The 16,958-nt window shown below is 50.7% G+C and overlaps 1 protein-coding gene across 3 annotated transcripts in view; it reads left to right on the forward strand.

Moving 5' to 3' along the window:
* The window catches only part of RNF123 (ring finger protein 123), a 48,068-nt gene that overhangs the window by 15,711 nt on the left and 15,399 nt on the right, over positions 1-16,958 (forward strand). For all 3 annotated transcript variants that reach the window (XM_030956728.1, XM_030956729.1, XM_030956730.1), the window contains exons 19-31: positions 32-103; positions 778-898; positions 1,671-1,772; positions 2,839-2,945; positions 3,436-3,634; positions 4,222-4,367; positions 4,558-4,641; positions 4,959-5,066; positions 7,644-7,821; positions 8,784-8,858; positions 9,263-9,350; positions 9,609-9,696; positions 9,834-9,918. In XM_030956728.1, coding sequence (XP_030812588.1) covers positions 32-103; positions 778-898; positions 1,671-1,772; positions 2,839-2,945; positions 3,436-3,634; positions 4,222-4,367; positions 4,558-4,641; positions 4,959-5,066; positions 7,644-7,821; positions 8,784-8,858; positions 9,263-9,350; positions 9,609-9,696; positions 9,834-9,918 — 1,453 coding nt within the window. The remainder of the gene's footprint in view (positions 1-31; positions 104-777; positions 899-1,670; positions 1,773-2,838; positions 2,946-3,435; positions 3,635-4,221; positions 4,368-4,557; positions 4,642-4,958; positions 5,067-7,643; positions 7,822-8,783; positions 8,859-9,262; positions 9,351-9,608; positions 9,697-9,833; positions 9,919-16,958) is intronic.

The following is a 16,958-nucleotide window of genomic DNA, read 5'->3' on the forward strand; positions in this document are numbered from 1 at the left end:
ATTTACCACCTGGTTTTTCTTCTTCTTCCAGGGGGAAGCCTCCAGATACATCTTCCTAAACAAATTCCGCAAGTTTCTTCAGGAAAACGCCAGCAACAGAGGGGTAAGTCAGAGGGCCAGCCTTCCTGCAAGTCTGACCCTGGGGGCTTTCTGCACCTTCAGGCAGGGAGCTCTGCCCTTCTGGCCAGGCTGTTTCCAGTAATTGATCCACTGAGGTCTAGATATGACAGGGAATGAGGAGGGGGAGATCTGAGGCTAGAAACCCGGCAAGTTAGATTAAGTCCTGTGCAGTGATTTATAGGAAAGTGTCCTTGGGAAGTCTTAGGTGGGACCTGAATAATCTCCTACAGCCCCTCAGGGATTGTGGCTGTGGAGTGCTCTGCCACAGTGGGGCTGCTGGGTTTGGCGTCCTCCTCACTCCTGGGTGAGGATTGCTCCTCTGGCCCTGGTTAGGCTGCTGGCCTGAGGCTTTGGGAGGCAGGCATCCATTGTGTAGGAAACCCTTTCTTCACCTGCATCCTTGTGTTCATCCCTGTCTTTCATTATGGAGTGTGTGTTATCCCTCATCCTCTGTCAGACCAGTGACAGAGGTGTCCCAGGACTTCCTGGAGGTGAAAACTGCTGCCCACCATCCGGTCTGGGCTCTCTGCCAGAGCTGTAAGCTAGAGATGCTACCAAGGCTGAGAACACAAAAGTTTCTGCCTACTCCATGTAGCCCTTTGGCCTGAGATGCCCTTTTACACCTGCCCTGATGCTGGACTCTCATTCTTGCCCTAGAACCTGGCTGTGCTGTGCCCACCAGAGTACATGGTGTGCTTCCTGCACCGGCTCATCGCTGCCCTGCGCTACTTCTGGGATGGGCACAAAGCAAAGACCCCAGCTGCCTTGAGCAGTGAAGGTGAGGCCTGGGGGAGAGGCTTTGCAGCTTTCCTGTGGTTAGGACAAGGTTTGCCTCTTGGCAGTGCTTTCCAGGATGTTGGAAATGTTATGTCTCTATTGAGTGCCTGAGCCTTCTGTCACCTTGGGGAGTTCCTGTGTGCAGATCTGTTGCAGTCAACATCCAGATGTGAGACTTGCAGAAGGACACCTGGACTGTTTGCTATTCCCTCATCTGCCCTGGAGCAGAGTCCACTATTGACTGTGGGGCTGTGGAAGGGCAGCTCAGTGATCCATTAGTCAGAGTTTTGGGGAAGATATTTTTCTGATTTTGGAGTTCCCAAACTCTGGAAATAAGGGGAAACTAGATCAGTGCTGGTTGCTTTCCCACCCTTAGACCCCACTGGTATTCCCTTTCCTTACTTCAGGCTGACCTTTTCTCTAGACTCAGTAAGTGCCTTCCTATCCCAGTGGGACTAAGTGGCAGAGCTGGAGTAGCCAGGTGGAGAGCTGCCAAGGTATCTGATGATCCAGTTTACCCCGTGACTGTGGCTGGAGGGAGGAAGTGCTGGCACTCTTGTTGATGGCCATTGGTTGCTCCTCTTTCTTCATGGATCTAATGCTTGCTCCATTGTGGAAATCACCTCTGCCTTAATGGCTTGTGCTTTTATTACAACAAAAGTTGTCCCTAAATGTTAGTCTTAGCTGTGGGTCCTGGGGTCTGCTTTAGGAGCCCTTACATGACTTTGTGCATCCTGTGCATGGAAAAAACCAAATCTCCTTCTCTGTTTTAGAGGCCTATGTCCCTCCTCAACTCTTCTATAATGGGAAGGTGGATTATTTTGACCTTCAGCGACTTGGAGGTCTTTTGTCTCATCTTAAGAAGACTCTGAAAGGTAAGTGCTCTCATTGCCAGTACCTGAATCCAGGTCTTGGGTGGAATTCATGCAAGACATTCCAGGGAGGGAGCTGTGGGTAATGAATTTTGATTAAATTCAGGGAGAGGAAACTTGAATTTTAATGAGATTCGAATTAGTTTGAAGAAGACACCACACCTCTTAGGTGGAGTGTCCTTTAAGTTAACAGTTTACTGCTTGTATCCCTGAATTGGGCATGTGGCAGTTGGAGGAAGGGAATAGTCTGGGAATATCCTCTAGTACTGTGCAGGGAGGAGCAGCCCTGTGTACGTACTGCAGCTGTGTTTGTGTGCAGCACGCTCCTCTGGCACTAGGCTCCCAAAGCCTGCCTTGTGCAGGGTTAGAAACCCTTTGGCATTCCCTTGGACTTGGTTTGTCTCACTTTTGAGCCAAAGGTGCTTGTCTTTGGCACAGATGTCTCTTCTCCTTCCCCAGTGTGTTTGCAAGATGAGGACCGTTTTCTCTGTCTCATGTTGATCCCTGGCTGTTCAAGATTAGATTACTTAGTTGGAGAGCCACGTTATCTCCTCTGGTTTCTTACCAAGGTATCCTGGCCAGCTGTAAAGACAGAGCTGTGGGCTAAAGAGCACGTTCTTCAGGCTTTGTACAGCATAGCCATCAGCATAGGCTTCCTCTGGGTGTGAGTCTCGTCCTGGTGACTTAGGGACACATCATGGGACAGCATTGAAGAGCTGGAGGCTTAAAATATGGTCTCAGGCAGAGAGTTACCATTCCTGCACTTGTCCAGTTTGGCCCTGGTGGTTGTCTCCTGGTTCCTCAGTTATCCTATTTGTAGCTGGTAGGACCAGGAGCAGAAATGGGTCCTGGGAGGGCAGCACCTGCTGCTGCTTGGTCTCTGCTCTTTTTGTAAGGGCAGATCTGTTCCTTGTAAGGAAGGTTGGGACAAGTGACCTTGTTCTGATTGAGCATCCAACTTTTCTGGCTGCTTCTCTACTGCTGAGAAGCAGGAAAAAGGATGAGTCTTCCTCATGGTAAGTGAAGAGTGACTCCTGCATTCATCACTGCTTTGGTGTGCTCTGTGCAGATGACCTGGCTGCAAAGGCCAACATCCTTATTGACCCTGCAGAGCTGCAGGCAGTGACTATGGATGATCTTGATGAAGATGAAGAATCAGCAACATCAGCAGCACAGGTGAGTTGGGTTATTCACCTGTGGGGGTCCTGGTGCTGGGGCAGCAAGTTGGGCCTCTGGCTGGAAAGACTTGACTTTACAGCAAGGCAGGGTTGGGCCAGGACTGTTGCCAGTCCATGGGCAACCAGATAAACATCTGCACTTGGATGAGAGTCACTGGAGATCAGTGAGGTCCTGCCTGCACCAAGTTTGAGCAGCAAAATTTCCTGTGCCCTTCTCTCTCACTACCACTGATCTGAATGTGCTGCCTCCCCTCCATGGCAGCTCTTGGTGCTTGCATTTGGAAAGGTGCAAGACAACTGTGGACAGAGCAGGTCTGCTGTTTGTTCCTGACATGTGCCCTTGGAGGAAGCACTTACCCATTTGCTACCCTGCCTGCTCATCTTCCAGTGGCCACTGTGCATCTCTACCAACGTCCTTGCAGGGTCAAGGGAGGAGCAGCAGGCAGCCAAACACAGCTGGAACTGTTTCTCCCTTCATTTCCTTCCAGTCCCAGCGCCCCTCTGCCGCCCTGGCCATCGGTGGAGCTCTTGCCAGGCCTGCCTGGCTCAGCTCCCCCACCCTGGGCCGGGCCAACCGGTTCCTGAGCACGGCAGCCGTGAGCCTGATGAACCCGCGGCGCCCCCTGGGAGCCCTGGAGAAGATCAAAGTGCTGACGCTGCGCGCGGAGCAGCGCACACGGGAGGACAGTGAGTACTGCTGGCACAGCTGGGCCCTGCCCTGCCAGAATGGCATCTTCCAGCTCCCCAGAGGAACCAATCTCCTTACTGCCAGCATTGCTCCTGCCTGTTCCTAGGGTGTGCTGACACCCTTTGCCATCCTGAGCATGACACTGGTGATGTTTTCACCCTCTGTGTGTAAGAAGATGCTGCCTTGCTTCCTCCAAATGCAGTGAGACTTTGCAGGAAGGCAGTTCAGAGGCAGCTGTAGCCACACTGTGAAGACACACCAGATGATGATGTGTGCAGCAGCAGCACTGTTGCTGTTTGGGTGGACCAGGCAGGCCTCTGAAGCATGTACAGGGCTTGAGGAAGTGGAATTTGCATGACTTGGGTCAGTCTGAACAGATCTGACAGGTCAGTCTGATGGAGGCAGCAAGATGAGAATGATGTGGTAGTGTGGTATTTAGTGGTATCTAGTGAATCCCATGGGCAGGAAAGAATCTCCATGTTACAGAGGCACAGCAGGGCTTTAGCTTCAGAGAGGAGCAGGCAGAAGCTGAGGTGCCAAAATGCCTTGCTAAGAACTCCTTTCTTGTCTTGGGAATGCGTTGCAGTTGAAGGTACCCATGGAAACGATGGTCTCTTGCTGGGCAGACCCCCGGAAGAGCCAGACCAGCCCATCACTGAGAACTCCCTCCTGGAAGTCCTGGATGGGATAGTGATGATGTACAACCTCAGTGTCCACCAGCAGCTTGGGAAGGTACGTGGTACATGCTGTGCAGGAATCCATTTCCTCAATGTCCATGCTTCTGCATTGACTCTGTTTCCTGCTTATTTAGTGACTGTGTGTGCCCTGTCCTTCTGCCAACCTCCACTGGGGTTCTGGTTGCATGCTTGTATGTTTAGGGGGAAAAAACCCTTATTTACTGCTGAAATCTGCTGCTTTTCAGATGGTTGGTGTGTCAGATGATGTGAATGAATATGCCATGGCACTGAAAGACACAGAGGAAAAAATCAGCCGCTGCCCAAAGAGGGTAAGTGTCTCTGGATTCCCAGCTCTTACCAGATTCCCAGCTTCCTTCTCTGGCAGAGCCTCAGTGTCTGTCAGGGTGAAGGCCTGCTGCCCAACTGTACCAGCATCTACATCAGGCCTTGTGGGCTTCAGCTGAGACTGGTAAGTGCTTTTTATAGCACTGATTTCCACTCCCTCCACAGAATGGCTGCTGACCCCTTTCCCCCCTGCCAGTACTCCCCTGCTAGCCCCAAGGTGGTACATTTGCATTGTTTGTTCAGAAAAAGAATGCTATAAACGGCAGTGACATCTGCCCTCACATTTCTGCACTCTTTTCAGAGGAGAGACATCCATGAGGAACTGCTGAAGAGCCAAAAGGTCTTCTCTGAGAAGCTCAACCACCTGAGCCGGCGCCTCGCTTGGATAAATGTCACCATTTATTCAAAGGTGGGCAGGAGCATAACATGAGCAGCTGGAAGGAGACCAGTGAGCCTCTGCCTCTCTGCTGCTTGGCTCACATGTCACAGGTGTCATTTTCCTGGTGTTGAAGCAATGTCAGTGATCTCTGGGGCTGCTTTTTCCCTTGTTATGTATCAGAGACTCCTTTCTAGGCTTAGCCCCTCTCCTGTCCCCCAGTGTCCCATAGTGATCAGCCCAGTCTGATCTGAGCTGTGCATGGTGCTGTAGGCTTTCCCTTAGGGCACTGCAGACAAAAGGGTGCAGATCAAAGGGAGATTCAGCTCTCAAGACATGTCAGAGGGTAGAGGGTACTGTGAATCGTTTCTCTGACCTGTGCTGTGTCACAGGGGATCCCGCTACTGCAGCTCTTCCTGGAATCTGTGGGATCCAAGTCAAGGGGGTTCTTGTTCAGGTGTTCTCCCCTTCTTCACTTGGTTCCCATGCAGAGTGTGTATTCCACATTTACTAATGCAGTGGCTATTTGCAGAGATTATCCCTTTTCCCCCAAGTTCACCATTTTCCAGGATAAAAGCTCTGGTCTGTTTTCCCACAAGCAGTTCTGCTGATTTTTTCCTGACTTCCATTGCCTTGCCCTATCTCTCTTTGTGGCTTTTGTGTGTCCCAGGACGTAAACAGGGAGGGGAAGAAGAGTTCTTATGAACACATCTGGCAGAAGTGCAGTGGCTGATCCTGACTCATGAGCTCTTTGCTCATCCCCTCCTTCCCTTCTGAGCAGGATTGCAAGGCAAAAGCTCTCCAGCTGCATTAGTATAGCCTATGGCTGCCAGAAAATAATCCTTTCTTTCCAGACTGCTCTGGAAAGGCTGAGGGGCATCACCAGGGTGCACTGCAGGTATCACTGTGCTGGCCCACACAGAAACACTGTTCATGTCTCTAGATGATCCTTTGTCATACTAAACCAGGACTGCAGTGTCACCTTTCCTGATGAATCAGCAGCATCTGGGACTGAAGGTTACAGCCTTCCCTGTCTGTGGTTTGTGCTGCTGTCCTGGCCTGCATGGCCACAGGGAGAGCAGGAATGTGCCCCAGGTGAGCTTGCAGAATGTGGCTGCTCTGAGGAACCTGTGCCTTCAGGGCTCCATCTCACAGTCAGCTCAAGTCCCTGCTCTTTCCCAATGGGGGCATCCATCCAGCAGCTCCTGCTTCTCTGGGAATTGTGTGCCCTGGAGGATCTCATCTCTATGATCACAGCTGCTGCTGTTGGAGAGAGGGAGCCTGGTTCTGTCTAGGGGTGAAGTCCTGCTCTGTGCTGAGATGTCAGAGCATGGCAGAGGCTGCTCCTTCCTCGAGGGAATCAGCCACTGGTTTATTCTGGGGGATTCAAAGTTAGACAAAGGGAGTGCTACTGCTTAAAAACGGTTGTACTTTTAAAGCACATAGTTCTGCCTTCAAAACATCCCAGTGGGAATTACAGCTTATTTTATTACAGCTTATTTTATTACAACACTGTATTGTTTTATCTCACTGGCTAATCACATCTTTGTATCTTCTTGGTGTAGGCTTTCTTCTAGCTTGGCCATACCTAAGATAATGTTTGAGGTTACCAAATCTTACAGCCAAATGCAGCTTTTTCAACCTTAATGTTGTTCTGCACGGCTGTTTTTTATCTTGAAAGTAACACTTTGGCTGAGATGTGGTTCAGTGTTGAGAAAAAGGTGTGTGTTAGTCAGTTTAGTTGATTTGTACTAGTTCAGCCTAATTTACAGAATAAACCCATGAAAATCTCCCAAAGATGGTAACAACATACTTTAGAAAAGACATTAAGCAAATGAAATGCCTTATCTCCACCTCTGATTTTAATTTTCTCTTAAATTAGAAGTGTAACCCTTCTCCATCTATTTTTATGCAAGTAGCTATTGCTTGTGCTATTTCTTGGCATTGCAGGATATGAAATAATATTTCCTCTTTTTATGGCTTTGGTGGCGCCCATTTTTATGGCTTAAAGTTCTGTAGATGACCTTAAATTTCCTGTTTTTAATTTAGGACCCTCTGATTTTTGTTTAGAGAGACAAGAGGCTGATGTCCCTCAGGACAGTAAATCTGGTTGAATGGCTGGCACAGAACCTGAAGGGCTGTGGCTGCCTATTGCAAAGATCTGAGCTGGTGTGAGCTTTTCAGCCTGTTCCCATTTAAGCCCCACAATGGACCAGCTTTATTTCTAGCAGATTTCTGGAAAGTGCTAGTGCCTGCTTTCCTTCAGCAGTGTCCTTGGAATCAAAAGTCACATGCTTGTTTGCCAGGCCTGTGTGGTTGCACATGCCCTGGTAAGGAGTAGTGCTTGGAGGGTCTCGAGGCTTGGTGAGACAAAGCCATCACACTGGTGAGAGCCATGCTCTGTGCTGGAGCTTGGTGTAGAGATCTCTGGTTCTTTCTTCCAGCTGCCACTTCTGTGGCTTTATGGAAAGACCAAACAGCACAGCTGTGGTTACTGAAGAAGATCTGAGCAAGATTTCCAATATGGGGATGTTTCTGAGTGTGATGCTGGTGATTGTTTCTCCCAAGAGAAGCTGTCAGCTGACTGGGAGTTGTGTTCTTCCTGGGCAGGAGAAGATGCAGGACATCTACTGGCTGCTGCGCGTGTGCATCCGCACCATCGAGCACGGCGACAGGACGGGCTCGCTTTTTGCTTTCATGCCAGAATTCTACCTCAGCGTGGCTATGAACAGCTACAGTGCACTCAAGAACTACTTCAGCCCTGTCAACAGCATGGAGGAACTTCCAGGTGAGGGGATGGGGACAGATTCCTGATTCTGGCCTGATAAAATCTAAAGCAAGCCACATCCTTATGGTGGAGTGGTAATTAGGCATCTTCCTTTCTGTGTCTGTTCCTGGTTGTGATGTGCTGCCCCAGTGTGTTGTTTGAGCTGTGGGGCAGGTGGTGAGCTGTGGTCACTGTGCTCAGGTAGGGAGCCCATGCCTTGTCTGAAGCTGTCACAGGGCTGACTGTAGTGAAAATCACTGGCAACTATGGATTGTGTTTCCAAGGAGGTATCAGGAATGGGCTGAGGTGCTGTAAGATGTGATAGCCTCAGTAATTTCTACCACAGCCTCCTGGTTTCTGGGTGGGAGAGGATGTTCCATGAGTGCAGAAATTGGGACTGCTTTTGAATTCCCCTGGGATTTGAAGATGTTCCTATGGAGATGATCATCCACTTGATGCCAAGAGTCTGTGTTTAGGTGGATTCTGTCTGTGCACATTCTGTGCTTTCCTGGCTAAATGATCTTTCTGAGCTCTTAGCAAATAGTTCTGTGCTTTCCAGAGCCCATGAAGGTAAGAAAAGCTTCTGTTCCCACCAACAGGACATAGCTAAGTGCTCTTGTTTGGGCAAGAGCAGACTTGAGCAGTAGCAATTTCTACAGTGCATGCAGGCTGGACGTGGCTTTTCTGCAAAGACCTAGGGTGCTTTTTGTGTTGCTCAGCCTCTTCTGCACATGACACTTCTCCCTTGCCATCCAACTCTGTTGCATGGTTTTATCTTTCCCTGAATAACTGTTTCAGTCTCTGCTCTTCTGGAAGTGAATGTGTCTTCCCAGCTCTCTGTTTTGACAACTGGACACACAGCTAAGCTGCAGGTAGCTGTAGCAGAAATTCATTCCATGGCCTGTGCCATGTCCACAGAGCAGTGGGACCACAGGGCTCCCCTCAGGCTGCTGCCATGACCCTGCTCCCTCCTTCTCTTGCAGGCTATGAAGAGACCCTTATGCGCCTCGCTGCCATCCTGGCCAAGCATTTTGCTGACTCGAGGATTGTGGGCACAGGTGAGGCTGCATTCCTGTGCTTTTGGGGTGATAATGTCACAGGTCTGGCCAGTGCCGCTGCCAGTGGCTCACCAGGCTTCTGCTAGGATTTGTCTGCTGAATCTGTTCAGTGCCTATGCCTCTACATTCAAAATGAGGCTGGGTACTGTCCTTACCCTGCTTGTGTCAGGGTAGACACATGACCTAGGACACCCTTTTGAGAGCAGGCCTCATGTCCCAGCTGCCTGCATATCCAGTCTGGGCTTCCTTCTTAGCTGCCTGAGCCTAAGTATGCTCTCTGTGTCAGCAGGGACAATGTGCCTCTACACGAGGGCCAGTGCCTCCCAGCCAGTGGCATTCAGGTGCTCCCTGGTGTGCTGTGTGTCCCTGGGTGCCTGGCCTAGTCCCTTGTCATTCCTCCCCAGACATCCGGGACTCCCTGATGCAGGCGTTGGCCAGCTACGTCTGCTACCCCCACTCGCTGCGCGCTGTGGAGAGGATCCCAGAAGAGCAGTAAGTGCTGCCCTGCCTGTTCTGGGGAGCTGGGGCAGGGCTGGGGTGGTGGCAGGGCTGGGTGAGCGAGCAGGAGGGCTGCCAAGCACCACTGAGGGTCCACAAGTTACCAGCAGGGTGGTGGAGTTGATTTGGGAGCCTTCTGTCACCCTTCTGCCAGTGGCTTTGCTCTGCCCCAGCTTCACGGGTCCTACTGTGTGTGCTGCTCAGTCTCCTGTTCCCAAACCCTGTGGGCTGACCTGTGTCCCTGTCTGGCAGGAGGATCTCCATGATGAAGAACCTCCTGGCTCCCTATGAGCAGCGACCCTGGGCACAGACCAACTGGATCCTCGTCAGGCTGTGGCGGGTGAGCATCCTGCATCCCTGCCCCTCTCAGCACCTGGGGCTGCTGGGACACTGAACATTCCACTTCCCAGTAGCAGCAAAACTGTTTTTCAGAAACGTTTTTCAGCCTCTAAGATCTTTCCTTACCTCTTTTGCCAGGGCTGTGGCTTTGGGTACAGATACACACGGCTCCCACACCTGCTGAAAACCAAGCCTGAGGATGCCAGCCTCCCCAGCCTGCAGAGTGAGTGGGACAGGGATTGGCACTCAGGGCTGTCATGGGTGCTGAGGGAGCACCAGCCTCTTCCTTAGCAGCTTTCCCTGTGGGCCAGGCCAGCTGTTGGGATAGTTGCCAAAGGAGGGTATTCCTGGCCAAATATCCAGGCCTGATTTTTACAGCCTGGCCATCCCCAGCCTCTCTACTGGTGATTTGGGCATGCCAAATGATGAGTTACACCCATCATAAATAGGGGTTCTGCCCTCCAAAGGAGAGGTGAGAGGCCCAGGACTGCATCCTTAGCAGAGTTTTAGCCTGAGAGCAAGCTCTGCCATGTGCCCAGTGAAGAGCTGCTGTGGGGAAGAGCTGTCGTGTTTGCCAAGCAGCAGTGCCCTGTGAGAGGGAGGGGGTGCCCAAGGAGACAGGCACTGTGTGAGTTTGCAGTCAGGGAGTGTTTTTATTCTGGCATCTCTCAGAGCCTGGCAGGGCCTGTCCTGCCTTGGGCACTGCAGTTTGAGGGGTTTCTCAGCTCTGTTGTGGCTGAGGAAGGTATGGGGAGAAGTTGCTTTTCTTAAGCTGAAGAACGTGTCCCCATCTTTACCCTCCCAGGTTCTGGGCTTGTGTGGATACATTCCTGATGCCCCTCTGCTGTGGAAAAGGCTTTGTGCCAGACTTTGTTCATGGAGAGCTGCTCAGGAATGGGGGACAGAAGGACAGGTGGCACATGGAGGTGTATGCTGAGCCCTGTCCAGGGAGCTGCCTGTCTGTTCTAACAGAACTCTTGTTCTCTTTTCTCTCTCCTGCCCATGGTGCCCAGGGGATCTCTCTGTTGCTAGTTTCCAGAGTAAGTTTGTTCTGTGACCTTCTCTTGTCTGGTGGAGTAGCTTTAGAGAGCTCCCTGCTTCCCCTCTTCTGCCTAGAGAGACCCTTCTTTGTAGGCAGAGAGCTTCACAAGGGGTTGTTTTCCTCAGTTCCATCCCTGGGAGAAGCCAGGGGGCTGTGCCCACGTGTCAGTCTCTGAGGCTGCATCATGGACCTGCTCTTGCAGCTGTTTTACCAGGGTTACCTCTGGGGTCAGAGCCCTGCTGGGGGGGTTCCTCTCATCCTTAGGTGGGATGGAGAAGCCCTGGCACACGTGCAGGAGGGATCTCATGGCTGTGCCTCACTCTCCTACTGCACAACCCAGGCACTGAGTGGCTGTCACCAGTCCTGTGGGTGGGAACCAAGCTCAGCCCATCCTGGGGAGGTCTGGGGCAGCAGCAGAGCTGCTCAGCTCTTGAGGCCTTGCTCCACACATCCTGTGGCTCCACAGAGTCTGAGCCTGAGCCCAGAGTGGCCCTGCTGCCTACTGGGGACTTACTCTTGGGAGAGCTATTCTAAGGCTCAACCAAATCAATAATGAATGCTGATTTAATTGAGGAGGGACAGGGGACTCAGAGGTGTCCTTGAGATGCTGCCCAGGGAAGGAGGAGGAGGTGACCCCCCCTCCCCTTCACACCCATCAGTCTTCACCTTGTTGCAATTTGAGCGCTGGCAGAGTCAGTGGGACAAACTGCTGAGCTGAGGAAATCCCTGTTGGTCTGGGTCTGCTGCTGCAGGCCAGGCTGGAGGGAGTGTGGGCAAATGCCTCTTCTCTGGTGCTCCAGCCTTGTCCTGCTTTTGGGGTGCTTCTTTGGAAGGCTGCACAGGTGGGGGAGGTTTGCCTGGCTGCCTCACAACATCCATGAAGCACCCAGAGCACAGAGTTCCTGGTCTCCTCTGCTGCCTCTTGCCCGTGCTCACTGGGGGTGAGCAGTGGATGCTGCCTGGCTTAGCCCAAGGGGGCTGAGGCTCAGAAAGGCCATCTGTGTGCCTGCTTGTTCCTAGAGTTATTTCTCAGCTTCACTGGCACTGAACAGCTCTCATGCAAGCAGAGCTCTACCTCAATTTGGCTCCTGAGAGCAGACAGGGGCAGTTGTGCTTGCTGGTGCTGCAGGGACTTGTTTTGGTTTCACCAGGACGTGCTGGCAGGGCCAGGTGCTGTCCTGGCACACACAGGTGCTGCTGCAGGGACTTGTTTTGGTTTCACCATGCCGAGTTGGCAGGGCCAGGTGCTGCCCTGGCACACACAGCAGGAGCAGCAGTGGTGGCTCCGTGCTGGGCCCAGCCTGGCTTGGAAAAGCAAGAGCTGCAGGGTGGCTTCAGGTTGTGTCACAGGGCTGCTCTGCCCCAGGCCTTCTGCCCACACAGCCCTCAGGTGGAGGGAGGGTAGGTGGGACCATGAGATCATCGAGCTGAGATGTTGTGCAACACAGGCCAGAGAGTTCACTCATGTCCCCTTCCCAAGTCCAGCAAATTGCCTAAGCTGAAGAGGACTTTCAGGAGGAGATCCCACCTCGATCTGACAACACCAAAAGCATCAGCTGGTAGTAGTTGAACTGTCCAAGCCCTTCTGATGGTGATTGTTCACCCTCAGAAATAAATCCATAGCTTGTGGTTCCTGATGAGAGTCATAGAATGGTTTGGATTGGAAGGAACCTCACAGCTCATTCTCGTTCCAAGCCCCTGCCGTGAGCAGGGACACTTTTCCACTAGACCAGGTTGCTCCAAGCCATGCCCATCCTGGCTCTAAACACTTCCAGGGATGGGGTGTCCATAACTTCTTGGGGCAACCTCTGCCAGGCTTTCATCACCCTCACAATAAAGATTTTTTTCCCTGATATCTAATCTAAACCTGCTCTCTCTCAGTTTGAAGCCACTTCCCCTACCTAACCTCACTTTCTGCCTTCCACTGCTGCTGCCCTGCCTTTCTCTGCTTTACAACATTTTATTCTTCAGAAGCACTTGTGTACCGGGGTAAACTCATTTCTTGGTCCTTTTCAGTGGCAAGAAATACATGGCCTCTCTTTCTTATTCAGGAAGAGGTTTTGCTTTTCTCTGAGCCCTGTGGGGTGTTCACCCTTGCCATGTTTTTAGCAGCCCCAGAGGTTTTGGTGCCATGCAGGAGGGAACCTTCCCTGATGTGCTGCTCATGGAGCCAAAACTCATATTAGCTGGTTTGCCAGGGCTTTGCTTTGGAGGCACACAGGATCCTAGGAGCCCTGGGCCATCCTGGTGCCTCACACCCAACCTCAAGGATGTCTCATCCCCCAGGTGCTGCCTGCTTTGCTTTGCCTTGCCCTGCAGCCTCCCCTTTGCTCCTCTCTCAATGCATCTCTGACATGGGCTCACAGATACAGCTGGAGCCTTTCAAAATCTCACATTGCTGTTGGGTGGAGCTGCTTTGCTTCTGAACCTGGTCCATTTGGGGCTTTCTCCTTCTGTGCTCAAGCTTTGCTGTAAATGCTGCTGTGTCCAGAGACCCCCTTGGGCTGCTGACCAAGAGGTCTCCCAATTAGCCCTGTTAGAAATCTTGCTGGGTCATTAGCAAACTATAAAAGTACATAATTACCTTCCTGTAATGAAAGTATGTGACCGCTTCTTTAGCATTATCTAGTAGGAGCACTTATTGAAGGCTTCCACTTCTCCTGCTTTATTAATTTTTAACTCTCTCTAATAATGGGCTTCTGCTACTGTTATACTTTCTGCCATTACTACTTCTGTTAAATAATTCTGCTGTATTTTTTTCCTATAGTTGAAAAAACTTTGCATTACCATAGTCAGTCAAGGATGTTTTTTATGTCTTCTCCATCTATTGCCCCTTTTCTCCTTGCTTTTGCCTACCATTTCCTATGTTTGATTATGTTCACTTTACCTCCTATGTTTTAACTTATATCTTTGCTTCATCATGCTCTCAGTGACCCTTTTAACCCAGGTGCTTGCTGGAGCACTGGGGTTTCTGGCTTCCTTATAATCTTCTTAAAGAACTCTGTGTTTTAATTCACTGTTTCCCCTACCTAGATTTTCTTTTCCTCTATTCTGTTTATATTTTTGCAGGGAAGTTTCTGTTGTGGAAACATCAGATGTATCTCCAACCCCTTGGTTCCACGCTCTGTTGCCCATGTTAAATGTATTGAGGTCAAAATTTCTGGCCTTGAAAAACTGCCAATTTCTGTTCCAATGACTGATGTTTATCTGCCATAACAAAGGCTAAGCCATGATTGAGTGGCTTTTGTATGAGGGAGGTACAAATTTTGAAGCATTGATGATTTCCTAGTGCCAGGATCAAGATAGTTTCCCCATCAGTGAGTATCCACAGGCTCCCTGGGAAATGCCATCCCTGCCTGCAGTGGCACATTAGGGATGTGGCATTGCCCAGGAGGGCAGTGGTAACTCAGGTGGGTGGGAATGTCCCAGCAAAGATGAACATATTGCAAATAAAGATGGGCACAGCACCAGGACTGGGTTTTGCATACCAGTAATAATTACCTCTTCTGGGAACTTATGCAAGGAATGAAGCTGTTTGTGCTGTATTCCAGGGCTTGTTCCTTACATTGCTTTCAAAGAGTAGCAGTGATCTTAGCATCTTTAGATTCAGAATCCTCTTGGGATCAACAAAAGCCAAGGCAATAATTGTTTCCTGGTGTTAGGTTTAAAACCTTCAATAAACCTATTTACCTGTGGAGAGGTTTGACAAAAGGCACCAGTTGTCAATGCTCTTGTAGTCTGGCACAGTCTGCCAGGAAAAGTATTTTAAGGACCCAGAATTGCAGAATCACACCACTCATTGCAAAAAGACTGTGAGGAAATAGTCATTGACTAAAAATCAGGATAAAGCAAGTTATTACAAGCGTGGGACCATCCTTCAAAAAACCAAAGCTGCCTTCAAATGAGGTAGACCTTGGCTGGGCAGCTCATCCTGGGATCTGTCCTGACTTGCAGTGTTAGTAAAAGAGGCTTTGGCAGCAGACCAGCAGGACAACATGCAGAGTTCTTCCATGAGGAGTGGTGATCTGTGCCTAGAACTGCTTTGGTACTTGAAGGTTGGAAAGGGACTAACACGTTGGCAATTTTAACCAAAAGCAGTTTTTACATGCTGAAGGAAGGCTGGGGAAAAGAAGTCCGTAAAAACTTAACCCTGCAGGAGGACTTTTCAATTCTGAATGACTGGGAGAGAAAACATGGATAGAATTCAGCATCACCAAGTGTAGAGTGGTGGAGGAAGAGTGTGCTGTGCCCCTTCACCCATCACTGACAGAGAAGTCAAGGTTTGCCCCAGCATTGACTCCTGGGCTTCTCCTCTTGTGCCTCAGGACAGTTCCTGGGGGTTATCCTTGAACTGACAACCTATTGTAATCTTTTAGAGAAGAGCAGCTTGATGTTCAATCCAAGGACAAATTACACAACAGGAATTGTGAGGAAAGCAAACCAGAACAAAACCAAAACCACATTATGCCTTTGTGCAAATCTGCCATGTGCTTGTGGTTTGGATGCTGTGTGTGCTTCTGATTGCACCTCTCCAAGGAAAACCTGGGAGAGATGTTGGGCTTCAGGGAGGTGTGGCAAAAGGGACAAAGATGGGACAGTTTCAGTGGGAGAAACTGCACTGGCTGGGGCTGATCCTGTTTAAAGGACTGTCATGAAGGTGTGGAATCACAGCTAGCTGGAGGAGGTGACTGGAGAGGAGCATCTTGCTGTCTCTACCACCAGAAGGAAGGGGTTACAGAGAATAAATATTAACAAATAAAGCGAGTAGGAGCCAAGCTCCAATCTGAATTCCTCCTGCTACACACAGCTGAAGTGTGGAATGTTACTCTGGGACATGTTTAATGCTAAAGGCTTACACAGTTTCAGGGGTCTCTGGGCAAGAAATCCCCAGAGGAGCAATAAATATGTAAAAAGGATGTCTGGCTTGGCCAGTTCCTGAGCCACGTGCAGCCAAAGGCTGGGAAAGTACATGTGGGTGGGAGCAGGACATCAAAGACATTTGTCGTGATGAAATCCCTCCCAAAAATGAGCTTTTAGGCAGGATCAAAGCTGGGCCACTGGCCTGCTTGGGGTTATTATGCACTGTGAGATTCAGTGAGTGTCCTCCATAATAACAGAAGTTCATTGCATTTGCTAGTGGGTATTCACAGAATAATTTGTCCTGTTTCCATTTCAGATGACAGCCTCCTGTCATCCCTCCCTGGCTTTGCTAATCCCAGCTGGCAATCTGCCTGTAGTTATGCCTTGATTCTTGATCCCTATGGATGTGATGGAAGTTGTCCTGTGTTTGCTTTGCCACGCTGGCCCTTCAAGAAGGCTGCAACCCCAGAGAGCTTCTGCAGTCACAGCACAGCTTGTTCCTCTGGGCATGGCAGTCCTGGTGCTGCCAGGGTTTCCACCTGCTCTTTCTAATAGCTTCTAGTAGAGGAAAATGTTGTTAGATTGGGGTTTTCCCCCATAGCTGGTAAATCTGCTTGTTTCTCTTTCCAAGCCCTGAGTTTTGGGCTGAACTGCACTACCCTTCCCTTGTCATATTGAATGTTCTGTGAGCCTCTTGCTGACAGTGGGTTCTTCTGCTGGTGAGCAGCATCTGTCCCATTTGTGCCCCCTTCTTTTCCCTGCCCATCCGTGGGGCTGGTGTCCCACACAGCTCTGACTGTGCTTCCCAGCTGCTGGGCCTGACCTCCTCTGTGGTCCTGAAAGTGAGGAAGTCCAGAAATGAGATGCCACAAAAGCAATGGGATGTGTCTGTTCTTGGGCTGAACCTGGCTGGGGAGTGTGGGCAGCTCTGCCTGGCCCTGCTAAGGGCAGAACGAGCCTCAGCTCCATACAGAATCCTCTCAGGAGTGGGATTTACTGAATGCCTTCCTCCCCACACACAGGCAGACAGGCACAGCCATGTGAGGCTGTGCTGGCTCCAGGCAGCTGCTGCCACGCTGGTATCAGGAGCAATTAATGCTGAGCTGACCATGGGCCTCTGCAGAGCTGAGCAAGAGGGATGCTGAGCTGCAGGGCAGTGCTCCTGTGCATGTGGGCAGCAGCAAGCACAGAGGGCTCTTCCCTGGCTAATTCAGGCTGGCATTGGAAAGAAGTGCTGGGAGGCCCAACAGGCACGATCAGTGCTCAGAACAGTCCTTGTGCCAGCTCCCAATGTCCTGCCATCTCTGCTTACTGTAAGGTGTAGCAGGCCCCGAGCTGGCTGGGGCCCCATGGAGGGCCAA

Source organism: Camarhynchus parvulus, chromosome 12 (assembly GCF_901933205.1).
Source record: "Camarhynchus parvulus chromosome 12, STF_HiC, whole genome shotgun sequence".
In the NCBI taxonomy this organism is placed as follows: Eukaryota; Metazoa; Chordata; class Aves; order Passeriformes; family Thraupidae; genus Camarhynchus; species Camarhynchus parvulus.